We start from the raw sequence: 26,920 nt of genomic DNA, 5'->3' as shown, positions 1-26,920 counted from the left end.
TCAACTTTTTAAATTTTGCAAAATTTGAGAAAAAAGTAATACTCCCCCCTTTGATTTGCTCGCAAAATCGATTTTTTCAATTTTTCAATTTCAAATTAATTGAAAATCTGTGAGAATTATTTGTAAATTTAAACTAAAATATATTTAAACTAGCATTTCCGATTAAATATCAAAAAATTTTCCAAGTTCGATAATTAAATTGATAGTTATTTAATTACAAAGTCCGCTCACTTTGCTCGGATCAACCTAATACTTAATTGTTTAGGAAATTACTTTTGTAATTAGGGGCTTTTCCATTAACTAATTTTTTAAACCAATTTGATTGATCTGAATTATGATGAGTTTTTTAGATGTGATTATCTAATCATTACGCTTAGATTACTTGTTGGTTATTACGATCAATGGTTCCATCGCCATTGTCAGAGCAGATTGAAATCATTGCAGTGAATTCAAAATAGTAAGGCCTCCAAACTGGTTTATTTACCACCTGATTGTAGCTCGGAAATTTTCAATCTTATTGTTGATTCTTAACTTCATCAGTGTATTTAAATGAAACTGGCTCCTCGTCTTCGTCAACGATAACATCATAATAAGATTTGCCATCGAAATCACCGACAACATAATCAACTTTTTTATCCCAAAGAGATTGGACTTCTCTGTTAATTGTTTACCAATTAATTGTCTTGTCAATATATTAGAGATTAAAGTTCTGATCATGGTTTAGTTTCACTTGCACTGGGAATGATTTTTCTAAACGTTCTTTTGTTATCAATCCATGTGGAAACTTGATTCTTCGGGCTCAACTGACCAAGAATTAGCCCTGTCCGACATTGAAAACAACGATAGTCATTTAGTTGGCGACGAAGAAACAAATATTTCATAGCAACATGTTTGTTACCTTTCACACTTCGAAATATACAGCAATTTTATCTATGACCTTTTGACTCCTTCATCTGATGGCTCAATTTCTCCTCGGTTCCTTTGCCATTGTCAGAACAGGTTGAAATCATTGAAGTGAATTCAGAATATTAAGGCATCGAAACAGTTACTCGTTTACCACCTAATTGTAGCAATTTACGAATGTTAATTAGCAATTGGAAATTTTCAATCTTATTGTTGATTCTTACCTTCATCAGTGTATTTTAATGAAACCGGATCCTCATCAGCCATAATGTCATAAGACTCGCCATCGAAATCACCGACAACATAATCAACTTTTTTATCACAAAGAAATTGGACTTCTCTATTGGACAATTAATTGTCTTGCCCATATATTTGATTCTTTTTACCTGTTGAACGGCATCTGGCAATTAGACTTGAAAATTATCCGCACGGTAGATATAGTCGCGCGTAGAGGTTGGATAACTAATTCGTAATTTGATGCTCAATAATCAATTGTGAAGAAATGATCAACTATCAAATCAAAAGCTTTCACCTCTTTTTTCGAGAGGCAGTTGATCTTTCTGATTTCGGTGGAGTGGAAAAGTTAATTAATTAAATTGGTCGAGTTTAAAAATCATTATGAGCATAAAATAACATCTCAAGTGTCTCACTTAATTTCAGACAAAAAGGCAAGTTACAATTAACATTAAGATGCAATTGTAAACAAAGTGACAATCACAATCATTTCTTGACAAAGAGAGAGGAAATCTCCACACTCTTTTTGTCTCCTGACCATTTATCAATAGAAATTTAATTCATATCTTAATCTACATATCTTAATGGCCATTAGTGATTGTGCAATAACTCATACATAATGTATTTTACTTTTCATTTTATGTTTGGCTGACAATAAAAAGATTGGATGATTGTTCGAGTAAATTATAATTACTTGATTATTGAGGAAAAAGTATTACAAAGTTTAAAGGGAACAAGATGAAGACAAGAGAGAGTAAAAGAAAGCAAGAAACAGAAAGAGAAGATAATGAAGACAAGAAAGACGAGAAAGATAAAGGGGAGAGAGAGAGAAAAATTGATAGTAATAGTAAGTTATTGTTTTCTCATCATCATGAAGGTGACTTTGTGTCATAAAAAATGAAGGTCAACCCATGGATCTGTATCGGAATCAAAAAGCCTTTCAGAAGAAAGTAAAAGAGTTTCAAAGAGAATCAAATTAATGGAAATGTTTAGACTCCAGAAAGTGATTAAGAAGATAAAATGATGTTTCATGATTATCACCATGATGATGATGAAAGACGATGTTGGAATTGTCGGAGAAGAAAAAAATATGATTGTGTACACACAATATCTGTGTAAACAATTATTTCATCGAGTTGAATGTAACTGTAATTAAGAATTGATTATCATCATCATGGTTAATTGTGGTTACTATTTTTTTACACATAAAAACCAGAACGACTGATTAACTGTTATTAACTGTTTAGCTTATGAAAGTTCATGAAAATTATTTTTTTTTGAAATCTATTGTTGGTAATAAAATATTGTTACAGTTTAATTTGAAAATCGAAATCATTATTTCACCAGCAATTAACAGAACCGGGTTTTTTAGCAATACAAATACAATTGTTCTAATAGCTAATAATTAGTTTGATAATTTGATAATAACAATCAACTGGTAGTTAAAATTATTAATTTGATTGACAGTTTCATCTACTTGTCAATACTAAGCAAGTGACAATTAAAAAGCCAAGTAGTTAACTGATCTCGACAAGAAATGTTTATTTAATCTTATCAGAATGATTCACTTACTATTACTAATCAATTTCCAGTTTTTAATTGGTAACAATCAATACCTTGTGCAGAAAAAATTAAGCAAGAGTGTTGATTAAAATGTAATTAGCTGATTACCTTTATTTTGTCACTGTTTATATTAAGACCATTAATCAATCATGATAAAGTTTAATTATCGTATTTTTATCTTTAAACTTAATGATGATGATTAAATGATCCAATTGTTGATCATTGATATTAACACTATTCTGGTGAAGTTAATTTTATATAAATTGTTTACTCTGGTACTCAAATCACCAAATCATTATAATTATAATTATAATTCAAATATAAACAATTCTACAAGACATTCTAAACTCATTTTAAATGTTTATTTATCATGATACACTCGTTTAAGTTTGGAATTTTTACCTCTAATTTGACTTTAGGTTATACTTAAGGAATTGGAAAACTGGTATAACCCTTCGTTTTGCATTAAAAGAAACTAACCTCACTACCAAAATACTGAAATGCATACCAAATTTAGAAACCAGAAAGAGGAAATCCAGATTTTCATTGTTTCACATGATAAAAATATTCAAACAGACATTGATTTACAACATGAAATTTTTACAACACAATCGGTTTCAATGCAACATAAAGAAATTCAAACAGATCAGCGAGTTGTACAACAAGGTACTCAAACTAGCATATCTCTTTCGGACTATGAGATCATAAAAAAATCAACACTTACCAACCTGAAGGAAATCTTGGAAAATGCTATCATTCAAGACATTAACGGTAGTGAACAAGAAACGCAATCTTCTAATGAGCAGCCGATAATCCATGAAATGAATCAATTACAATCTAGTTCTAAAAGGAATATAACTTCTACCACACAAAATCAAACGCAAATGAAGAAAAAGCGATTATCTTTCATAAATGCACTAGATAACATCTGTTACACAAATTCGAATTCGACATGTAACAATGATGAAGAAGAAATCATACCCTCTGACAAATACGCCATAACGTGGAATAACACTGGTAATAAAATTTCAAAAGCAGATGTAGACGAATATATTGGTAAAAATTATGAAAAGAAATGCGTTGGTGAAAAACAAGAGTTGTACGTGTGTACACACCAGCATAATTGTGGCACATCTCATATCAACAAATCTGCTGTTTCATCTCATATATTCTCAATTGATTTAAAGGTAAAATGTAACAATTGTAACAAAATTTACAATCCATTCACTAATTACACGCAGCACGCAAACAAAACAAAATGTAATGCAAAGTAATCTATATGAAAGATAATAGATAAAACATACTTAACATGCTTTTTACTTATCACACTTCAACTTAAAGCAATTTCATTTATGACCTTTTGGCTCTTCCATCGGATGGCTCAATTCCACCTCTTCCCTTTTTTACTGATGATGACAAAAAATCAACCTCAGCTCAATATGGAAATAACCTTACAACATTTAAAAAAGATCCTTTTTCATTAGATTGTCTTGATTGTATTGACTATGATTAGAATTAAATCTGAGCTTCAATTCCTTTATTAAGATCATAATTAAGTTAATTTAGTTTAGCGCGAAAAATTTACGCTGATGATTAGGCTTGAGCCGAACCAGATGTTGGCCTATAGCAAAAAAGTCAGCTGACATACACTTACATAACCTTACCATTTTTGCTTGAACAATAACTTTTGTTTGGTTTTTCTTCTATTAACTAAGAGATAAGATCATTTACAAATATTCAGGTAACCTAACAATAATTAATTTCATAAAATTAAACAATGCTACTATTGGGTTATTATTAGCTTATACACAAATTCATCTATTAAAGGTTTAGACGATTGCTAGATTTTTTGTTGATTGAACGATCAAAGAACTAGTTTATGTCCCAAAATGTTATTCTACCCATTACTTGAACAATTCACCGAATTCACCACCATTTCAATAAATTACCCTATACACATCGCATATTTTACTGGAGAAAACAATGATAATGTTATCACTTCAAAATAGCTGCAAGGAATAACGGGTGGACTTTAGAGCAAATGTTTATAATTGTTCCAACTTTACTAAAAGGTACAGCACGAAAGTGTTTTAACTTCATCAACGGTAAATTTACTCCAGAATGTAAAAGACCCTCAAACTACAATGATCTGAAAGAAACAATGATACGAGATTTAAGTCCAGCTGATTTTCGTTCTAAATTATCTCACTAACTTGATAATGCTATCAACAAGCAGGACAATCAACAAATTTGTTTATCTACGTCATTCATGAATTGTGTGTACAAATTCACGAAAATACACCGGGTGCATTGATTCTGAGTAGCATTAAGGAAAAGTTATAATCACGATTTTATCTGAACAAATATATTGAGTATACTTTAATAAATACATAAGAATTTTCAAGATTTGACATCGGACCAAATATCAATGGCATAAGTTTATAAATACATAATCGTTTTTAAAATTTGACATCGCACCACATATCAAGGGCATACGTTTATAAATAAATAATGGTTTTTAAGATTTGACATCGGACCAAATATCTTAAGTATACTTTAATACATACATAATTTTTTTAAGATTTGACACCGGATTGAATATCAAGGGCATACGTTTATAAATACATAATGGTTTTGTGATTTGACATCGGACCAAATATCTTGAGTATACTTTAATAAATATATTTTGGGTTTTTAGATTTGACATCTGAACAAATATCTTGAGTATACTTTAATAAATACATAATGATTTTCAAGATTTGACATCTGAACAAATATCTTGAGTATACTTTAATAAATACATAATGATTTTCAAGATTTGACATCGGACCGAATATCAAGGTCATAAGTTTATAAATACATAATTGTTTTTAAAATTTGACATCGGATTGAATATCAAGGGCATACGTTTATAAATACATAATGGTTTTTAGATTTGACATCTGAACAAATATCTTGAGTATACTTTAATAAATACATTTTGGGTTTTTAGATTTGACATCTGAACAAATATCTTGAGTATACTTTAATAAATACATAATGATTTTCAAGATTTGACATCGGACAGAATATCAAGGGCATAAGTTTATAAATACATATCGTTTTTAAAATTTGACATCGGACCGAATATCAAGGGCATACGTTTATAAATACATAATGGTTTTGTGATTTGACATCGCACCAAATATCTTGAGTATACTTTAATACATACATAATTGTTTTTAAGATTTGACATCGGACCGAATATCTTGAGTATACTTTAATAAATACATTTTGGGTTTTAAGATTTGACATCTGAACAAATATCTTGAGTATACTTTAATAAATACATAATTGTTTTTAAGATTTGACATCGGACCGAATATCAAAGGCATACGTTTATTAATACATAATGGTGTGTGAATTGACATCGGGCCAAATATCTTGAGTATACTTTAAGGAATACAGCATTGTCTTCACTACTGTCTGTTCTTTCAAGGTTAAAAATAAGACTCACAGTCGACACACCTCACCTATAGTGGTCAATTTATATGAACGCAACGATTATCTAAAATGCAAACTCAAATGTTTTATATTCCCCAAACATGTATAATTTAGCCTATGAAAAGCTGTTTTTGTTAAAAAAGTGTCATGACTTTGAAGTTAGTCGATGCTGAGAAAAATTGGCCCAAAATTTTTATACTTCTATACATATGCAAATTCATATCTTTTAAATAAAAAATTTAATTTTTTGATCTTTTTTGATACCGGAAACAGAAATAAAATCGAACTTGAAAATCACCGCTTGTATTAACTGCTTCTTCTCAACAAGAGATGGTGTCCATTTCGAAAAAGTACTTTCTGTCTAACATTATGATAATTATCTCGATTATCCTTGATAACTATGAAGCAATATAACGATCTCAAGGAATCTTATGAGAAGAAAATTCGTGGAATAGAGCGGAAATTATCATAGTTACGAAAAATAGTACGAACAAAATCTGAGTAGCCGTTCATGAGGAATTCTGACTCAAAGATTTTAATGTACGCATGCACAGACAAGCTTTTTTACAGCGCGTATTTCAAAAAGAGAGAGAAAGAAAGATAGACAGAGACAGAGAAAAAGAGAAAAAGAGAGAAAGAGAGCGAGATGTGAGATGTGAGAGAAAGAGAAGAGAAAGAAAGCGAGAAAAGAGAGAGAGATGAAGAAAGAGGAAGAGATGAGAGAATGGGACGAGAGAGAAAAATAAATTTAGTTCTGAATTTTTCGATTAAAAAACAACTCGCATTTCAATTTCCTAAACCACGGGTCTGGCAAACACCTTAACAAGCTTTCGTAAGAGAGTTTGTTCCCGCTTGTCAATTACTATTCTACTTATGAAATTTAATAAGAAAGTATATTGATCAATTGTCAAAATCTTTTCCAGATTGAGAAAATCCTCATGCAATGGAAAACATTGAGCTAATATTCATCACAAACTGGTTTGTCACTTTTTCTTAAACAGGATGTTTGCTAAATTTTAATTTCGAGTTTCGAGTTGAAACTCTATGCGTTTACTAGAGCATTCAAATAAACACTTTATGCTTATTTATTTCTATGATGGTAAAGTTGATGTTTTGGATTATACATCCTCAGTCACTGGTAATTGGCCACGAAAAATTAAAAGTGAAATTTGAATTGATTGAAATGGAGAACAATAGAAAAATAGCCAAAATATTGTATAATCACAATTATAATAAATTATTTCACTGCAGATAAAATTGAATGTTCTCATCTCAGTTTTCGATACAAAATACCGTTGCTTCAGTTTGGATCATTCGAGTCAACTTTTTGCTTCAACAATAACTTATCTAAAAGGTTCAAAGCATCGAGATCTATGAAAAGCAATTATTTATTTCAAAAACAAAGAAACAATTGTAATGATAAGTTGGAATGAAAATAGAAATCAGTATTTTGGATGCTTTAAATAAGATCTTTAATTTATATTTTAATTGATTGTTTAACAGAAATCACCTTGACAGGTCTCAGACAAATTTTTACCAATCAAAGATTTAGCAACTTTTTGTACTTCATCTGGGATGGAAGTTGATTTAGCTCGTGAGATGTACCAGGCTTTAACTGTTGGATAATTTAAATTGAGGAAAGAAGATTATTAATTTGATTTAATTGTAAATCTATCGATAAATTGATTGATTCAAATACTTACGGTCAACGGTTCCATCGCCATTGTCAGAACAGGTTGAAATCATTGCAGTGAATTCATTGTAGTAAGGCATCGAAACAGTTACTCGTTTACCATCTATTTTTAGCAATTAACAAAAGTTAATTAACAATTGGTTTGCAAATTTTCAATCTTATTGTTGATTCTTACCTTTATTGGTGTATTTGAATGAAACTGGTTCCTCATCTTCTTCAACGATAACATCATAATAAGATTTGCCATCGAAATCACCGACAACGTAATCAACTTTTTTATCCCAAAGAGATTGGACTTCTCTGTTGGACAATTAATTGTCTTGTCAATATATTTCTCTTCATTTATCGAACTGATAATTTACTTACAGATCTCTAGTTGCTCCTTTTCTCAACATGTAGACTTTTCCAGGGTAAAGATGATCGAACTCAATAGTATTATAAACGGTTCTTGGGACAGTTTCATCGCTGTGTCCAACTTCATACCATCCTTTGATTCCAGTGAACTGCAAGCAAATTAATTGTTATTAATCAGTTTGACTGATAATTGTTCATAATTACTTACATAACTGAAATACCAATAGTCAATTCCTGGTGGTTTGGTTGGTGTTGGACAAGTACCAGTGATTTTAACTGAGACTGTTGATGAAATAACAACAGAAACACAAGCAACAAACAACAAGATTGATTTCATTTTGACTTACAATTAGTTTTAATTACTAGGAAACTTATTGTCCTCGTTAACACTTTAATATTTTCTCATTCTTGAAAACCAATAGTTTTGATGTGTAATTTTGTGACAACCCCTTGTTTTTGTAACTAAGTTACTATCACATGATATGTGTTGCAACTTAGTTGCCTCTGTTTCCTCTTCCTCACCTTTTTGTAACCTTTGACTTCCTCTTCCTTTTTGTATTGTATAAATACCTTGTTAATCTAAGATTAATTAAGTAGAGCTAAACTAAGTTTAGCTAAGTGCAGTTAATTAGACTCTAGCTTCGAGTTACCCGTCATCACTTCTCAGAAGGTTAAGTCTTGACCCTTGTAACGTTTGTATTGTATTAGTGAATGTAAATCATTTAGACGCGTATGTCTTGTGATTCTATTGCTGTATAATCTAGTGACTAATTGTAATTAATTAAACCTCGTCGTTGTGATACTGATTAAAATTGTATTATCCCCAGAAAGCCATCTGAGTACGTGTCTAGAGCCTGTTTGCCTTTTTGTCTCCATATTGGATTTTGCCAATATCGTAGCCAAATTGTGACAACTCAGTTGTCGAGTGCTAATAATTATAACCGGTCATTATTTTATACAACATTTGGTGGAGATGCCCTTTCGATCTGTAATCTCATTTTAAGTGGGGGAGGAGTATCTCTTTCATTTAAAATCCGATCCCTGTTGTAATCGTTTGTTGAAAGAGCTCAACAAGATTCAACTTAGTTGAAAGTAATCAACTGTGTTTTTTTTTGTGATTGAAAGAACTCAATCTCTTGTGAATTTTAATCGGAAGTACCCGATCCCTGTTGTAATCGTTTGTTGAAAGAGCTCAACAAGATTCAACTTAGTAGAAAGTAATCAACTGTGTTTTTTTGTGATTGAAAGAACTCAATCTCGTGTGAATTTCTGTCGGAAGAACCCGATTTGCGTTTTCGTGCTTGTTGAAAGAACTCAATAAGATTCAACTTAGTTGAAAAAGATTGAAAGTGCTCAATCTTTGTGATCAAAAGAAAGTGCTCTTTTGTATGTTGTTTGGAAGAACTCAATCAACACAACTCGGTTGTATACGAAACGTAACCAGAGAATCAACTTAGTTGAAAAGTGCTTCGACTATGATGGACAAAGAAAATAAGAAGATGGACCTTCTTACGAACCCTTTAACTCCTACGAGTGGTACAGGAGCTAAAGCAGAGATGACCTTGGAATCGGTCATGAGAATGTTGAATTCTATTCAGGAGAATATGAAAAAGTTGGAAAGTGAGAATCGAGATGGTTCAAGAGCGAATCAAAGAATTAATGGTTCAAGAGCGAATCAAGATGATAAATTACCCGATAAAACAATTATTACTTATGTACTGAGAGGAATGCTACCTATGAACTGGACGGCTTTATCTGTGATGGGAAGTACTTCATCATTGAAAACTTTTGCCTCTTACATACGAAACATTAGTGATACCGGAGACATAAAAATTTCTGGTCACCAAGAGGACTTGGTCTAATTTCAGTCGGGGAGGATGATGTGTAATTTTGTGACAACCCCTTGTTTTTGTAACTAAGTTACTATCACATGATATGTGTTGCAACTTAGTTGCCTCTGTTTCCTCTTCCTCACCTTTTTGTAACCTTTGACTTCCTCTTCCTTTTTGTATTGTATAAATACCTTGTTAATCTAAGATTAATTAAGTAGAGCTAAACTAAGTTTAACTAAGTGCAGTTAATTAGACTCTAGCTTCGAGTTACCCGTCATCACTTCTCAGAAGGTTAAGTCTTGACCCTTGTAACGTTTGTATTGTATTAGTGAATGTAAATCATTTAGACGCGTATGTCTTGTGATTCTATTGCTGTATAATCTAGTGACTAATTGTAATTAATTAAACCTCGTCGTTGTGATACTGATTAAAATTGTATTATCCCCAGAAAGCCATCTGAGTACGTGTCTAGAGCCTGTTTGCCTTTTTGTCTCCATATTGGATTTTGCCAATATCGTAGCCAAATTGTGACAACTCAGTTGTCGAGTGCTAATAATTATAACCGGTCATTATTTTATACAACAGTTTTTATATACTTCAATTTTTTTATCAATTGATCCTGATCATCAATAATTACTATCAAAGTTTATTGTTTCATTCATCTAATTGTTATTTTATTGTCAAGGAAATTTCTAATCTGATTGTTGGTAATATAAAACTGCATTGATTATAATAGCATTCCATTATTTTGATATGATAGTATTTGGTTCAATTGCTTACATGATTTAGCAATGGATTAAATGTTACCATTTAGTACTAATTGTTTGATATTTTTAATTGCTAAGGACAATCATCCAATTTTTTATGCTTAGAGACTATTGAAAAAGAAACTCGAGAGAGTTGGATTTTTCTCGAATGATTTTGGGTTCGCGATTTCAATTTTGGTTTGGTTTCTAATAAAATTTCTAAAAGCCCATTGTTCTGAATTTGTCTGTTGCTTGTGAAGAGAGTAAATCAAAGAGTAATAGGAAGAGACTGCAGACTACAAAAAAACAGGAAAATTAGTTCACACCGATGAACCAGGTGGAGCTCAAGTAAATAGCAAAAACTACAGCAAGTCAATGGAGATTTAATTAATCAATTTTTCTAATTAATTATTATTCTAATGATTATTTTTATGATTTTACTTTATTACTCTTTAGATTATTACTCTTTGGAGTAAATTCATCGCTGTATCAAGAAAATGTCTTACAATTAATCTCTATTATCAACTGATTGCATTAATCAATTTAAATTGGACAAATAAGAAGAAAAGTTTTACACCAATAGGTGACTCCTGCAATTTATTTTCTTTGGTTTCTTTAATTTAATTCAATCAGTTAACCTCAAAGAGTGAATAATTTAATGTCTTTCTAAATTTATTTACATTTCTCCCTCAAACTGTAATGGATAATTTGAATTGTGTTGACCTTTCACCTTGTAATGAATTATTATCGTCAAAATTTGCTCATTTCTTGAGAATTAAACCTTCGACCAAGTCCTCAGGTGAAGAGAATGGACCTTATAAAGTGATTGATTCCAACATTTTATCTGTTGATTTGAGAAAAAGTGATTCCAATAGGGATAAAGGTGATTTCATGAGGTTATTCGCATTTACTGAGCTTTTAGATGATTCGGTGAGTCAAAAAAGCGTATTCTCCAAATGCTGTTTACCTTTAATTAACGACGTTCTCAACGGAGTCAATGGTTTGCTCTTCTGTATTGGACAATCATACACGATGAAAGGGTCAATTGAAGATCAAAGTTCTGACCCTGGTTTAGTTTCACTTGCGCTGGGAATGATTTTTTCTAAACGTTCTTTTATTATCGATCCATGTGGGAAAATTGATTCTTCGGACTCAACTGACCAAGAATCAGCTCTCTCGAACATTGAAAACAACGATAGTCATGCAGTTGGCAATAAAGAAGAAAATAATATTTCATATCAACATGCTTTTTACTTATCACACTTCAACTTAAAGCAATTTCATTTATGACCTTTTGGCTCTTCCATCGGATGGCTCAATTCCACCTCTTCCCTTTTTTACTGATGATGAGCATATTCAACCCAAACTAAACAACAGTCAGTTCTTGTTACATCGTTCGAAGAAGCTTTTAGCATCTATTCAATTGGATCTACGAATCAACAAAAAACACTTTGGAAAACATTCCAGATACTTCCATGAGTCGAAGACACTCGTTTTTCTGTATCTCATTGATCAAAGTCAACCGACACAAAGTGGTGGAATCGAAAGTGTAACAGTAAGTCTTTTAGTTGTACAATCAAATGCAATAGTTGAAACAATTAAAATAACTTTTGATCAATTATAATAATTTGTTTTTTTCATTTCCGTTTCATTTCTAAATTGAGTGACAATAGAAAAGTTTGTATGATTGTTGATATCGATCCATCTTTAATGTAATGACATAATGTTCTTAAATACTTACAACTTGGTATTGATACGCTCCACAATTAACCATGCATTTCACAGATTGTCCGCATAGAAATGCTAAAACATTTGAGAATTCGGTTGGATCGGCCGATCACAAACGGAGAACAAAAACGCACTATTGGATGAACTCAAGAAATAAGGTGATTCAGATCTCAGTGTTTCAATCTTATTGTTGATTCTCACCTTCATCAGTGTATTTGAATTAAACTGGCTCACCATCAGCTCAAATGTCATAATAAGATTTGTCATCGAAATCACAGACAATATTGTAACAACTTTCTAGTTGGAACTTAAAACTGAAACTGATTAGGGTTAAAAATGAAAATAATCTTTATTCGTAAAGAGGCTTAAAGTAAAAAGTGCAACTGCACTCGAGGATTAACAAGATTATATTGCCTCTCGGGTCATAAACTAAGCTCCTTTTATCCTCCGGTGGGAGTTCTCGTAGGGTCAAAGTTGGTGTTTAACTCACAAAGAGCTTTGATTGGTTAAAATTTAGGGCTGGTCAGTATAAGAAGCGTGACATTTTCCACCACTTCATCATTATTCACTCCGTGAAATTGTAGACAGTTTTCTGAATTTTCTATTGTCCAAGTTTTCTTTATTTTATTCCTCACCAACTTTTACCATGACTCGTCATCCAATTAGTACTGGTGTTGTCAATTCCAGACCAACACCTCCAATTGCTGTCAAGTGTCCTCGTAAGGATTTTGCCCACTTGCGTTCAGTTTCACCTGAACAAAATAAACGTCCCCGATTGACCACCAATATTGAACCAAAACTGATTCACCTGTTAAAGAAACTGCTCAATCTGCTGATGGGGAATATGAGATCAGTCGTATTGTTCGGTCCCAACGAATTAAGGTAAATGGAAAATGGCAAAATGTCAGCGTTATTAAATGGAAAAATACACTCAGTTTAAATGCTGATATAACCAGTGTCAAATCATCTACTTTAAGAGAAGTTCCTTATGGTCTTAAACCTGCTGATCGTAAATTATTATGGTCTTCTTGCTTGACAATGATCCTGAACGTGATCCCAATAAATATTACTGTCAATATTGTGACAGTCCTTTCGCCCGTGAAGGTAATGGCACTCGGCACGAGAAGGATCGTTGCAAGTTTCCAGGAGCTCCGAATCATAATTGTACTTCTTCTTGCGAGCAACCATGTCCTGGGAAGGGTATTTGGAGTTTAGCTCAAGATGGTCGAGCTGGTAGAAAGATGCCAAGCCGGAAGAAAACAATGTCACCTTATGACGAAGATACCGATATTGATGAAGGTGTCGAAGAAGAAGTTATCGAAATCACCGACAACATAATCAACTTTTTTGCCCTAAAGAGATTGAACTTCTCTGTTGAACAATTAATTGTCTTGTCAATATATTTCTTTCATTTCAATTCGATAATTTACTCACTGATCTCTAGTTGCTCCTTTTCTCAACATTAAGGTTTTACTGGTAAGCATCACCAATCTCATTAGTATTATAAACGGTTTGATCGCTGTGTCCAACTGCGACCTAATCTATTGATGTTACATTGTATTTGTCCATTTTGTTACATCTAAATGGATTTGAAACAAACGAAAACATCGTGATTTAAGTGTCATTGTAATCAATTCAGCTACAATTAACCTTAATGGTTTGATTTATGGTGAGTGAATATGAATCACAATTGAATATCCTTGATCAATGATAAGTCAATCAAGGTAATCAAGTTGGAATCAATTTCTTCACCAGAATAGTGTTAATATCAATGATCAACAATTGGATCATTTAATCATCATCATTAAGTTTAAAGATAAAAATACGATAATTAAACTTTATCATGATTGATTAATGGTCTTAATATAAACAGTGACAAAATAAAGGTAATCAGCTAATTACATTTTAATCAACACTCTTGCTTAATTTTTTCTGCACAAGGTATTAATTGTTACCAATTAAAAACTGGAAATTGATTAGTAATAGTAAGTGAATCATTCTGATAAGATTAAATAAACATTTCTTGTCGAGATCAGTTAACTACTTGGCTTTTTAATTGTCACTTGCTTAGTATTGACAAGTAGATGAAACTGTCAATCAAATTAATAATTTTAACTACCAGTTGATTGTTATTATCAAATTATCAAACTAATTATTAGCTATTAGAACAATTGTATTTGTATTGCTAAAAAACCCGGTTCTGTTAATTGCTGGTGAAATAATGATTTCGATTTTCAAATTAAACTGTAACAATATTTTATTACCAACAATAGATTTCAAAAAAAAATAATTTTCATGAACTTTCATAAGCTAAACAGTTAATAACAGTTAATCAGTCGTTCTGGTTTTTATGTGTAAAAAAATAGTAACCACAATTAACCATGATGATGATAATCAATTCTTAATTACAGTTACATTCAACTCGATGAAATAATTGTTTACACAGATATTGTGTGTACACAATCATATTTTTTTCTTCTCCGACAATTCCAACATCGTCTTTCATCATCATCATGGTGATAATCATGAAACATCATTTTATCTTCTTAATCACTTTCTGGAGTCTAAACATTTCCATTAATTTGATTCTCTTTGAAACTCTTTTACTTTCTTCTGAAAGGCTTTTTGATTCCGATACAGATCCATGGGTTGACCTTCATTTTTTATGACACAAAGTCACCTTCATGATGATGAGAAAACAATAACTTACTATTACTATCAATTTTTCGCTCTCTCTCCCCTTTATCTTTCTCGTCTTTCTTGTCTTCATTATCTTCTCTTTCTCTTTCTGTTTCTTGCTTTCTTTTACTCTCTCTTGTCTTCATCTTGTTCCCTTTAAACTTTGTAACTTTATTAAGCTATAAATTAATTGTCAATGAATCTTTTTCATGAAAGATAATCAAACAGATCCGACGGTGATGAGAGTAATATGATTCATATTTACTGATGATCTGGTTAATGTTAAATCAGATTCACAATCAAGGATTAGATTTATGGAGACAGTAATTAAATGATTGAGATGATAAGAAAAAATATTCTTATTTGATGATAAATTGTTTTGATTTCTTTGTGTCGTTTTGAGGCACTTTTAACTTGCGTCTCAAATACATAATAATAGTTGATGAACTGGAGGGAACATTGACTTTTTTTACAATTTACAATCAGTTTATCTTCTAATTGTATATGATTGAGGACTGGAATTAGTGATGGTTAGGTCTTTGTCTCTCTTTTGCTTTTGATTGATGGGAATTATTGGTTAATTACATGGAGATTAGAGACATTATTATGCTTTTGATTAAGGTAAATTTTGTATTCAAAGAGAAAGAGTCAAGAATTAAAGGAATCGATGATATGATTGGTCTTTGATTTAAAATATTAATTGTGCTTTCGTTGACTCGATTGCTGATATCAAATGAAGTTTGTGTGACTTTGGTTGAAAGTTATTGCCCCTTGGATAAGCTTTGAATCGTAAATGAGGAAATTAGCTTGATGATTAAGTTAAATAGTTGATTTCAGTGTATTCCAAATCAGATTTAAAGGTTTTTGTCATCTCCTTATATTTACACATTTATTATGTGTATGGAAGATTAATTGTGATTATGTTCAACTCTATTGGTAATGTGTTAATTATTGGTCGATGATGAGCCATATTTAGTTACGATGAAACATCAATTTTATCGATGATCAAAAGAAAAATATAAAAAAGATAGAGCTGTAATTAAATGCACGTTGTTATCACTGTAATTGAATCGAGGTTCATGTGATGATGATTTCAAGTTAGTGGCAGATTAAATTTATCTCGTTAATTTGTTATGAACCATTGATCCATTTCCAAGATTATAAGGACTTCGATTTCCTATTGCTTGGTTTTTTTGGCTTCATTGTAGAGGAAGACGATTGAATTGCGTTTCCTCCAGGATAATAGAATAATAACAGAACAATGATAATGGAGAGAACAAAATAAATCCAATGAATAGTAATGTTATTGGCACACCTGATTTCCAAGGTGATCAGATAGAAAAGTTTAAAATCAATTGAATGAAATGAAGTCGGATATGGATTAGTTATCATTTCGTTGTTCGGACAAAATTGGTTCCGTTTGACATCGTTTACAAGCTTCGTCGTAGGATGGAGGGGGTTCATCTAAGCAGCTTAATTCATAGGATTGTCGAGAAGATAATTCATCGTGACGCAATGAAATTCGAGTTCCATCTCCTCCATTTCTCATATTTCCATTACATTCTCTTGCTTCCTCATTCAGATTTACTCCACTTTCGGCCAGTCTTAATCTAATACTTGTATCTCGGCACAGGTTAGAATCTCCCGTTGACTTCTCGTAACAAACACAATGGTAAAGAAAAGCCAAACAACAAGGAATACTAATAAATAGAGCGATGAGTAACAAGATTATCCATAAGGCTGCCGAAGATAACATTGTGTAAAAAGCATTGAAACTTGACCGTTGTTGAATTGAAGTGTGTAAACATTTCATCAGGTAAGGATCATAAGTATAATTAGTAACACAATTACACAGATTTGAATCACAGAAAGAATAGTTATCCGAGTAAATACATTCCTGGTCAGTTGAACATTTATCTCCATGAGATTTGTTACGTTTACATTGATGTGGACCAACGATTACGGGGGTTTCAGGTCTACATCTACAGACATGATTATCATCACAGTAAATGTGAATACTCGGAGGCCAACAAATGCCGAAGATGTTACAAGGTTGACCAACATGACCAGAAGTTAAATTGACCTTTACGGTGAGAAGAAAAATGGAAATAGAGATGACACAATAAGAAGAAGAGGAAATTAAACTAAAAGAAGAAAACAAATTAAACATAATTTCCAAACAAAACTGGAGAGTCACTCATTATTAAAGAAAAACATTGACCCAAATTAAGCAAATTAAGAAACAAAAAAGAATAAAAATAAACTAAAACAATTAAATTTAATTGTTACAATAAAAATGAAAAGTTTTCTGTCTCTTCCTCAGAAAAACAAAATTAAAAGGTTACACTAACCAACGATCAACATCTTCCCCCCAAAGAGTTTCCATCGACACTCAAACGTCACAAACGAAAAGCGGGAAATTTGAAAAGAGAAAAAGTTCGATATTAAATTTATGCTTCCGCATTCGATTAACTTGACGACCTTGAGGTTTCTCGTGAAATGAATTTAGTCAATTAGTGGAAAAATTAAAATCCAGTTACTTAATATTATATATTCTTGGGAAAGTTAGATGATATTCAGATTTTTTACTTTTATCCAAAAGAATCGGTAACGAAATTTTCAATTCTGAAAATCTTTTCTTGGATCTTTTTCTCGTCACAATAAAACCAATTTACGATTAGTAGTGTAAAAAAAATAAAACGTTTAATTAATAATATTTAAAGATGGTAAAAAATACAGTTAGTTGATTGAAATAATTCTAGTTGATTCAAAAAAAGTTTTGTGAATTATTGGACGATCATTGATTCTAATCGTTTTCGATTTCCATTTTCGATGATACATCGGCTAGAAGAAGATCATAAATATCTTTCACAGTATTACAAACTCCTTGGTTATCAATTAAATTAGAATATGCATTGTAATTAAATGAGAGAGAAAACATTTCGTTGATCTTTTCCTCGATTGTTTGGTTCACAATGAATCGATAGACATGAGTTGGCCTAAGATAAGAAATGGATATAAAGGGAAACAATTAATCAATTAGTGAACAAAAGTCTCAGCTAAATTTTGGATGGAAATCAAGGTCACTTACTTTGTCTGACCAATTCTATGGATTCTACCGATGGCCTGATATTCGTGAGATGGATCTAAAAGAGGTTCGACCAGCAGCGCATGATTCGCTTCGATAAGATTAAGACCTTTTGATCCAAGATGAATTGGCATCAAAAGAACCGAAATGTCACCAGTTTTAAATTCATCAATTTTAATTGTGAATTTTTTTGGTTTATCGGCGAGAATGTGACTAATTCCATTCTCAGATAAAGCTCGACCAATCAGGATAAGAAACGAGGTCCAACTTGAGAAAAGGAGACATTTGTCTGACGGTGCTTTCGAACGAATTTGCAGCAAAGTTCGTACAATTTCCTCGACTTTTGACGACCACGAACCTTTAACCTGGATCTTATCTTCGTCCGAATTAACACTGTTTGTGGCAACATGGATAATATCATTGATTTTGGTGAATTGTCGACAAATAGGACATCTAATTGATCTGAATTGTCCCTCAGGTTTGTCCATCTCGGCACCGCTATCATCGATCATGAGATTACAACAAGACAAACAGTAAGAATGGCCACAACTAAGTGAGCTCCAAGTTTTCCCAAGAAGGTGCATACAAACTGGACATGGTTCTGGGTTCGACCCTCCTTCCTTGCAGAAATTTGATTTTTTAAGATTAGTCAGAAAATTAAGATGAGAAAGATTTTTCTGAAGATCAGCTTTAGAAATTTTCTCGTCAGCTTGGAGCTGAATTAAATTTGGTTCAATCTCATGAGCTTCCAGAATATAATTTATTGATTCATCAGGTTTGAGTTCGTTGCGATGAATTTTTCTCAATCGAATAGTGGCCATATTGAGTTCGTCTAATCTTGAGACGAAATCGAAAATACTGATCCAAACGGATCTTAAAGCTCGAAATTCCTTCTTCAGCTGTTCGAAAAGTTCCAACATTTTCTTGGCTTTTTCTCTCTGACTCTCGGTGGAATTATCGTACTTTGAAATAAAGCTACTGATAGTTTTTAGAACTTGTTCAGTTTCACTTTTAGACCAATTACCTTTTCTCTGCTCTTCTAAAATATTTACATCAACTTCATCTTCATCTTCATCTGCAAATCGACGTTTTCTGTTGATTTTCTGTTTTTCAAGTAGAAAGTACAATTTTCCTTCATAATCGTTGAACGTCTCGTGAATTAAACAGTAGGAACATTTTGGTCCTGGCGCAATGTTACCTTCTTCATCTTTACCAGGTCTCAAGTGACATTCAATAGCTTGATTAAATTCAAGGTCATCAGGCTTGGATTTCATGCTAACAACAGAATCAATTAGCTTTTCTCGAATCATTTTAATTTCATCTAAACTCATGACAATGATTAATTCGAGTCCAGATATTTGTCGATGTTTTCCTGTCAAATATTGATAAACTTTTCCTTGTTTAACCAAACTACGGAGAGCACGTTCTTCAAGTCCTTCTTTTAATCTACTCGTAAATGCAGCTTCTTCATTTTTATCGATTATCATACCAAGAGCTTCTATCCACCAATCTGATGATAAAATCGACACTTGAGATGAAGTATTTTCCATAATAGATTTCAATTGTTCTCTTGCTTCTTGGATCGCTGTATCGGCAGTGGCTAAATATTCATTTCGAATTGAATCAGTTTCAGTCGATAAATTTTCATCCCTAAGAGTATTACCAATTTGGTCCATTGACACAGTGGTTGGTGATTTATCACCAACAGTATCTTCACATAGCGTTATCGAGTCCTTTTGTTTACCCTTAATTGTCTTTATGATATCAGTAAGATTGTAAAGAGTATGATAAAGTTGAAGTTTATCGGTTCTAAATTTTTCTTTAAAACTTTCGATAGAAGTCAAAACACTTCGATAGATTTCAATGGCTTTAGAATAATCTTTTTTGATTATTTGAATACCCGCTTGACCATTGAGAGAAGCTATAAGTTTACGATGATGCTCTTCACATTCGTAAGAGGTTCGTTTAATCATAGTCTCTAGAACCTCTTCCATTGTCATTGTTTTCTTTGACATGGTCATGATTTGAGCTCCAGCGATTTGAGGATGACAACAAGCTTGACGTAATTTCAACAAGGGATTCATCAGCATTTGACACGATTTATTGTCCATGCGTTTTAGTGCGACATCGAGATCATCTAGATAAGCCATACGACAGCATTCAGCGAACATTCGTAAACACTTTTCTTTTTGACGAACATAGAAATGCTTCTCAATAAGCGCAAGATCAACCTTAATGATATGTTCTGTTCGTTCAGGTAGACCCAATTCACGGGCAACATCGTCCTTTGTATTTCGCCAGAAACACTCTTTCAAAAGATTAGTTAAAGGTTCAGAATTTTCTTTACAATAAGGATCAGCGATTAACAGTTTCCACCATAGTCTAGAACAATATGGCTTTTCTCCGATGAACATAATTAGGCCAAAAATATCGTTGACACTTTTTTGAATTGGAGTTCCGGTGACACACCAATGGTTAACCGTTGATAAAATTCCCGCCATGGTTGCAGCATTTGTAGATACACTTTCCACCATTTGAGCTTCGTCAAGAACTACCCTCCACCAATTGATTGCTGTGAGAGGTGTAGGTGGTTGATTAAATCTTTTAGGTCGACGTAATCTCTCCTCTTTCGGGAGGTCAACAAATCTTAATTCATTGGCAAGTGTTTCATAAGAAGCTAACACAATATCCTGATCAGCCAATTCGTAAGGATAAATATAATTGGCAGAAACTCCTTTGTATTCCAGAACTTTGAGTGATCTTAAATCAACGTGTTTACGAATCTCTTGTTTCCATTGGTGATGAATTGAGTTTGGAGTAATGATGAAAGTTGCTCGTGACTTAAGTTTACTTATATTTGGATCATCCCAACAATTTGGACAATAATAAGGTAAGTGTTTCCATTTAGTTGCGTTAAATTTGATACATTCTTTATGTTGAATTGATCTACATCGAAGACAACTTATTGGTGTTGCATATTCAGTCCTTGTTTTCACTCCACATCGACACAAATATCGAGCTTGATGTTTTTTACCCGACAGCGGCACGATATCTGGTGCTTCAATTTCAGACTCAGGACGAAGATGCGTTAACAATAAGGCCAATATTTCGACAGTTTTACCAAGTCCCATTTCATCGGCAAGAATACCGCCAAGAGCCTTTGGTCCAAGAATCATTTCATCTCTACTTGATCGGAAAAATCCGCCATAAAAGTTGTACTGTAAATTTAATGTACTATTAAAAGTCCAAAGTGGATGAGGTTTGGAGTCACTTTTTGTATCAGATTCTGAAGTCTGTTTTTCCCGTTTCAACATCCATTGTACAGCTTTTTTTTGATAATTTCTTAAAGTTGGACGAAGTTTCTCTGGCTGGATTAAGTAAACTGTAGACTCCTGTTGATCGTGACACTTTCTGACTTGTTCAAGAACTGAACTCATAACATCAAGATGAGGTTCAGAATAGTTTGCATTTAAATCAACTTTTGGATGGTTAAATATTTCATTCATAACGGTTAAAACATTACAGTTTTGATTTGTAAAAGGTTGATCGTCTAGGGCACAATCAAAAACTAAATTTGATTTGAAAAACAGGTCAATTTTGATTCGTCTTCCACCTTTAATCTCGTTTGATGGAAGATCCAACTGGTCACTTTCAATTGAATAAATGAAATTAACATGTTTCCAATAATTGAAGGTAGTGTCATCAAAAAATTTTTGTTCCAAGTTCCCAGTGAGACCAATAACTTCTAGTCCTCTTCTAAGTACCAACATGGAAGTAAGATAATCGGCACTAACTAATAAAGCGGCGCGTTTGAATCCAGAGCAATCGAAATTGGTATTTGAATCAGATGAATCAATAACGAAGTGAAAACTGGTCAGCTTTTTATAAGCAAATTGTGAGTTATATCCATCAACTGATAAAATGAAAGAAAAGCAAATTTAAAACAATGACTAATACAAATCATGTGTCGATTGCATCACTATCAAGATTGATCAGTTAATCAAGAATTCTATCTTGATAATACGTACCAATAATTTGGAAAGAATAGTCAGTCGAATTTTCAAATTCTGCAACAATCGGATTAGCTTCAAAAGCTAATTTACGTCTTTTTTGATTTTTCCGTCTAGAAACTCTAAAATAGCCCAGGCTTTCAGATTGATCTTCGTCATCATCCTGAGTGCAATCAATTAACTCGATTGATTCATTCATATTGTTACACAGCTCCACTTGGTCAATTGTTAAAAATAGAAAAATTTTCTAAAACAAGTAAATCAGTTAATTACTTTTCCAATAATGTAACTTAAACTCACATTTAGATGAGTATTTAAAATTTAATTATTGTTGTTCCAAAAGAGTTTTAACCGGGACAAAAAAAGAAAACAAGACTTACCTATCCTCTACTTTCCCATATAATCTCGAGCCATAATTAGACAAGTTAATTAACTGATAATTGATAGCATTTAAAGCCACAGACAAAAGGAACACAATTAACTTTAAAATAAGCGAAAGTTTCTCAATGAAAACAAATCTTCTGGCGACAGAAAATCAGCTGTTTTCCAAGGCGCGATTTTCGAATCAAGATTAAAGTGCTAAATCATTTATCTCTTCATTCATCTGTCTGATTTCGTACAAATTTCCATCATGATTGAGATTATTTTAATTGATTCCATCGAATTGAAAATAAATCTTTAATTTGATTGATTGAATGTTTAGAAATTAATTTAATTCAACAATCGACTTTGGCTCCGTCTGGTGTTTCTCAATTCGAGGATAACCTTGAGTATTTGTTGTTGTTTTCCTTTCTCATCTCAATTGTTGTTCATTTGCCAACAATTTCCTTCAAACAAATTGACAAATTTAATTGTGACTTTTTGTTAACTTGTCGGTGTTATTGTGTGTTGATCTTTTAGTTCATAGTCTCAGTTGAAATTTACCATGAGTGAAAAGGAGTTTGATTTCACTGTGTTCGGTGCCACTGGTTATACTGGTAAATATGTTTTCCGTAATTTGCTTCTATGGGAAGAGATTGACAAAAGATCTTTCAAAATTTCAATCGCTGGAAGAAATAAGGAAAAATTGGAGACACTTTTAAAGGAAACGGCTCTTCAATTGGATCGAAATCTTGACTCTGTTGGCCTGATAATCGCTGATGTTTCAGATGAGGAAAGTCTATTGTCAATGTGTGAAAAGTCAAAGGTTGTTCTCAATACCTGTGGTCCTTACATCTTATATGGTGAACAAGTTGTAAGAGCTTGTATTCAGGTTAGTAAATTGTAATAAATTGTCACTATTGCGATGAGGAAAAGTGTGTAAAGTTTTTCTGAGAAAAGATTATCCTTGAAATAATTTATCTGTAAATTAACTAGTTGACCATGGGAATTTGTTTAAATCAAAGCAATCATTTATTTTAAAGACAAAGAAACAATTGAAATGATACTTTTGAGTTGGAATGAAAATAGAAATCAAATTTTGTATGCTTTAAATAATTAAGATCTTTAGTTTATGTTTTAATCATTGTAATCAATAAATCAAATAATTATTTTATCGTGAGGTTGTTTAACAGAAATCACCTTGACAGGTCTCAGACAAATTTTTACCAATCAAAGATTTAGCAACTTTTTGTACTTCATCTGGGATGGAACGTTTTTTAGCTCGTGAGATGTACCAGGCTTTAACTGTTGGATAATTTAAATTGAGGAAAGAAAATTATTAATTTGATTTAATTGTAAATCTATCGATAAATTGATTGATTCAAATACTTACGGTCAACGGTTCCATCGCCATTGTCAGAACAGGTTGAAATCATTGCAGTGAATTCATTGTAGTAAGGCATCGAAACAGTTACTCGTTTACCATCTAATTGTAGCAATTGAACAATAATCAGTAATTAGCTCAGAAATTTTCAATCTTATTGTTGATTCTTACCTTCATTGGTGTATTTGAATGAAACTGGCTCGTCATCATCCAAAATGTCATAATAAGATTTGCCATCGAAATCACCGACAACGTAATCAACTTTTTTATCCCAAAGAGATTGGACTTCTCTGTTGGACAATTAATTGTCTTGTCAATATATTTCTCTTCATTTATTGAACTGATAATTTACTTACATATCTCTAGTTGCTCCTTTTCTCAACATGTAGACTTTTCCAGGGTAAAGATGATCGAACTCAATAGTATTATAAACAGTTCTTGGGACAGTTTCATCGCTGTGTCCAACTTCATACCATCCTTTGATTCCAGTGAACTGCAAGCAAATTAATTGTTATTAATCAGTTCAATTGAGAATATTATAAATATTAATAATCGTTCATAATTACTTACATAACTGAAATACCAATAGTCAATTCCTGGTGGTTTGGTTGGTGTTGGACAAGTACCAGTGATTTTAACTGAGACTGTTGATGAAATAACAACAGAAACACAAGCAACAAACAACAATATTGATTTCATTTTGATTTACAATTAGTTTTAATTACTAGGAAACTTATTGTCCTCGTTAACACTTTAATATTTTCTCATTCTTGAAAACCAATAGTTTTTATATACTTCAATTTTTTATCAATTGATCCTGATCATCAATAATTACTATCAAAGTTTATTGTTTCATTCATCTAATTGTTATTTTATTGTCAAGGAAATTTCTAATCTGATTGTTGGTAATATAAAACTGCATAAATTGTGATATAATTCCATTATTTTGATATGATAGTACAGATGATTTCAAAATCTCCTCCTGCATAAAGTGTTAGTTCACCTTTTATAATTGGCCTTTTCAGTTATGTATGATAATTCTTGAGTTTCTATGAAATCACCTCTGTATTTGGTTCAATTGCTGACATGATTTAGCAATGGATTAAATGTTACCATTTAGTACTGATTGTGTGATATTTTTAGCTATTAAAGAAAATCATTAAGTCTATTGTGTTTTAAATTCAATATCACTCTCGTCTAGTATTTGCTCGAGCTATTTACTGACTATCATTTTAATTAATAATCAGTTAGAGTTTGTTTGGTAACAATTCCAATAGTTTAACTTGTTTTATCGTTTATCTTTTTACAAACATGCATCTACTTGTTGCCTGACTATTTGATTATCGACATAAGGTAATCAAATAGCTGTTGATTTATATTCATGACTTACGATTTATCTAATAGAATTATCGTTATTTTCATTGTCAATCAATCAACTTCATTGTTTACGTTTAATTTAATTACCTTTATCATATTTAAAACAATTACTATTATCATACTAATTTACGTATCAATATATCAATTTATCTTTTTCCCTGAACAGAAAAAAGCTCACATGGTTGATGTTTCAGGGGAACCACAATATCTTGAAGGGATTCAATTCAAGTACCATGAAGCAGCGCGAAAAGCGGGTGTTTATATTGTTGGGGCCTGTGGATATGATGCTATCCCTTCTGAGATTGGAACGGATTGTTTGAAGCAATCATTTGGCCCTGGAAAATTGAACCAAGTCGAAGCATTTGTTAAATCGAAGCAAGGAAATCATGGAATGACAGTTAATTATGGTACATTACATTCATTAGTAACTGCTTTCGGTGAATACAATTCGTTGATGGAGGTTAGAAAGAGATATGTTACCGAAATGTTCAAGAAAAAGTTACCAGAACGAAGTCACAAAGGGAATATTAAATGGCTTCCATGGTGGAATCAGGAGGTGAATGGTTGGTGTATTCCTGTTCCAATCGGTGATCGTGATATCGTCAAGAATAGTCAGCGTTGGTTTTACGAGTATAACGATGAGAAAGCTGCGCAATTCGAGGAATATCTTGTGGTTCCTAAATTTTATCATGTTCTATTAGCTATTCTCGCGTTTTTCTATATTGGGTTTATGGTGTTTTTCACCTTTACCAGAAAATTGCTTCTTAAATATCCCAAACTCATGACCGCAGGTTTTTTCTCGAAAACGGGACCAACGCGAAAACAAGTGGAAGATCTTTCATTTACCTTTCTTTGTGTTGGTCATGGTTGGTCTGAGGATTTAAAGGAGGGTGAAAAGGATTACAAGAACCCACCCAACAAGACGGTTCGATGTCTCATCTCGGCTCCTGATCCAGCTTATGAAACCACATCGCGATGTCTCATTCAATCGGGACTGACAATATTAGACGAAGCTGAGAAAATGCCTTTCGAAGGAGGATGTTTGACTCCGGGCTTCGCTTTCCGAGGAACAACATTAAGAGAAAGGCTTACCCGTCACGCTGTCACCTTTGAGATCATTGGATGATCTACTTATATGGTATAGCGTCACATGAGAATATATTATCAATATAATCATCAATCAGAAAGGTGGAATTCATTTTTCGTATTTCAATTGTTCTGATCAGAATCTTTTGTAATCAATTTAATCACGATTTATATAAGGCCACAGTCCAAATAAGAAATAATCACTTATAAGCACGATTTAACTAATTGACCATTTAAAATAATTTAGTATTGATGGAAAACGATGTTAATCATCTGATTCAAAATGGATCAATATACTTTCCCCGATTTTTATTTTTACATAAAATTATAAATCTATTAATCAGCTACTAAAATTTTAATCAATTACTATTCTTTTTATGAAATTAAATAAGAAAGTATA

At 32.2% G+C, this 26,920-nt stretch overlaps 5 protein-coding genes across 6 annotated transcripts; 1 reads left to right on the top strand and 4 right to left on the bottom strand.

Annotated features, from left to right (window-relative positions):
* Positions 1–428: 428 nt before the first annotated feature.
* Positions 429–24,827, bottom strand: LOC128392540 (uncharacterized). 2 transcript variants are annotated; one of them, XM_053352574.1, is made up of 5 exons: positions 24,628–24,821; positions 24,414–24,550; positions 24,229–24,347; positions 24,067–24,159; positions 23,790–23,978 (listed from the first exon to the last, which is right to left on the bottom strand). In XM_053352574.1, exons 1-5 carry the CDS (start codon positions 24,754–24,756, stop codon positions 23,860–23,862), a joined length of 597 nt encoding a protein of 198 aa, XP_053208549.1. In that variant the 5' UTR covers positions 24,757–24,821; the 3' UTR covers positions 23,790–23,859. The 2 variants fall into 2 exon arrangements, with proteins under 2 accessions (XP_053208550.1, XP_053208549.1); XM_053352575.1 differs by lacking the exons at positions 23,790–23,978; positions 24,067–24,159; positions 24,229–24,347 and adding an exon at positions 429–656 and having other exon boundaries at positions 24,628–24,827.
* LOC128392539 (uncharacterized) lies at positions 7,632–8,639 on the bottom strand. Its single transcript, XM_053352573.1, has 5 exons — positions 8,439–8,639; positions 8,243–8,379; positions 8,052–8,176; positions 7,887–7,979; positions 7,632–7,798 (listed from the first exon to the last, which is right to left on the bottom strand). The coding sequence occupies exons 1-5, from the start codon at positions 8,565–8,567 to the stop codon at positions 7,680–7,682; spliced, it is 603 nt and encodes a 200-aa protein (XP_053208548.1). The 5' UTR covers positions 8,568–8,639; the 3' UTR covers positions 7,632–7,679.
* On the bottom strand, positions 15,551–17,545 carry LOC128392538 (uncharacterized). The gene has a single exon (XM_053352572.1). It carries the CDS (start codon positions 17,383–17,385, stop codon positions 16,597–16,599), a length of 789 nt encoding a protein of 262 aa, XP_053208547.1. The 5' UTR covers positions 17,386–17,545; the 3' UTR covers positions 15,551–16,596.
* Positions 17,893–22,840, bottom strand: LOC128392533 (E3 ubiquitin-protein ligase SHPRH-like). Its single transcript, XM_053352565.1, has 4 exons — positions 22,694–22,840; positions 22,332–22,560; positions 18,307–22,216; positions 17,893–18,214 (listed from the first exon to the last, which is right to left on the bottom strand). Exons 2-4 carry the CDS (start codon positions 22,510–22,512, stop codon positions 18,022–18,024), a joined length of 4,284 nt encoding a protein of 1,427 aa, XP_053208540.1. The 5' UTR covers positions 22,513–22,560; positions 22,694–22,840; the 3' UTR covers positions 17,893–18,021.
* On the top strand, positions 22,957–26,920 carry LOC128392536 (saccharopine dehydrogenase-like oxidoreductase). The gene is made up of 2 exons (XM_053352569.1): positions 22,957–23,565; positions 25,601–26,920. Exons 1-2 carry the CDS (start codon positions 23,239–23,241, stop codon positions 26,558–26,560), a joined length of 1,287 nt encoding a protein of 428 aa, XP_053208544.1. The 5' UTR covers positions 22,957–23,238; the 3' UTR covers positions 26,561–26,920.

Source organism: Panonychus citri, unplaced genomic scaffold (genome assembly GCF_014898815.1).
Source record: "Panonychus citri isolate SS breed McGregor unplaced genomic scaffold, ASM1489881v1 Contig00136, whole genome shotgun sequence".
Classification (NCBI taxonomy): Eukaryota; Metazoa; Arthropoda; class Arachnida; order Trombidiformes; family Tetranychidae; genus Panonychus; species Panonychus citri.
The sequence above is the reverse complement of the archived record's forward strand: the minus strand, read 5'-3'. Positions and strand labels throughout refer to the sequence as shown.

Coding starts and splice junctions, on each gene's coding strand:
- LOC128392539 (XM_053352573.1), bottom strand. CDS start 8,567: ATGAAATCAATCTTGTTGTTTGTTGCTTGTGTTTCTGTTGTTATTTCA. Junction 8,380..8,438: donor ACTATTGGTATTTCAGTTAT/GTAAGTAATTAT, acceptor ATTTGCTTGCAG/TTCACTGGAATCAAAGGATG. Junction 7,980..8,051: donor ATTCAAATACACCAATAAAG/GTAAGAATCAAC, acceptor TGCTAAAAATAG/ATGGTAAACGAGTAACTGTT.
- LOC128392538 (XM_053352572.1), bottom strand. CDS start 17,385: ATGTTTAATTTGTTTTCTTCTTTTAGTTTAATTTCCTCTTCTTCTTAT.
- LOC128392533 (XM_053352565.1), bottom strand. CDS start 22,512: ATGAATGAATCAATCGAGTTAATTGATTGCACTCAGGATGATGACGAA. Junction 22,217..22,331: donor CTATTCTTTCCAAATTATTG/GTACGTATTATC, acceptor TCATTTTATCAG/TTGATGGATATAACTCACAA. Junction 18,215..18,306: donor CATAGAATTGGTCAGACAAA/GTAAGTGACCTT, acceptor TTCTTATCTTAG/GCCAACTCATGTCTATCGAT.
- LOC128392536 (XM_053352569.1), top strand. CDS start 23,239: ATGAGTGAAAAGGAGTTTGATTTCACTGTGTTCGGTGCCACTGGTTAT. Junction 23,566..25,600: donor TTGTAAGAGCTTGTATTCAG/GTTAGTAAATTG, acceptor TTCCCTGAACAG/AAAAAAGCTCACATGGTTGA.
- LOC128392540 (XM_053352574.1), bottom strand. CDS start 24,756: ATGAAATCAATATTGTTGTTTGTTGCTTGTGTTTCTGTTGTTATTTCA. Junction 24,551..24,627: donor ACTATTGGTATTTCAGTTAT/GTAAGTAATTAT, acceptor ATTTGCTTGCAG/TTCACTGGAATCAAAGGATG. Junction 24,160..24,228: donor ATTCAAATACACCAATGAAG/GTAAGAATCAAC, acceptor TGCTACAATTAG/ATGGTAAACGAGTAACTGTT.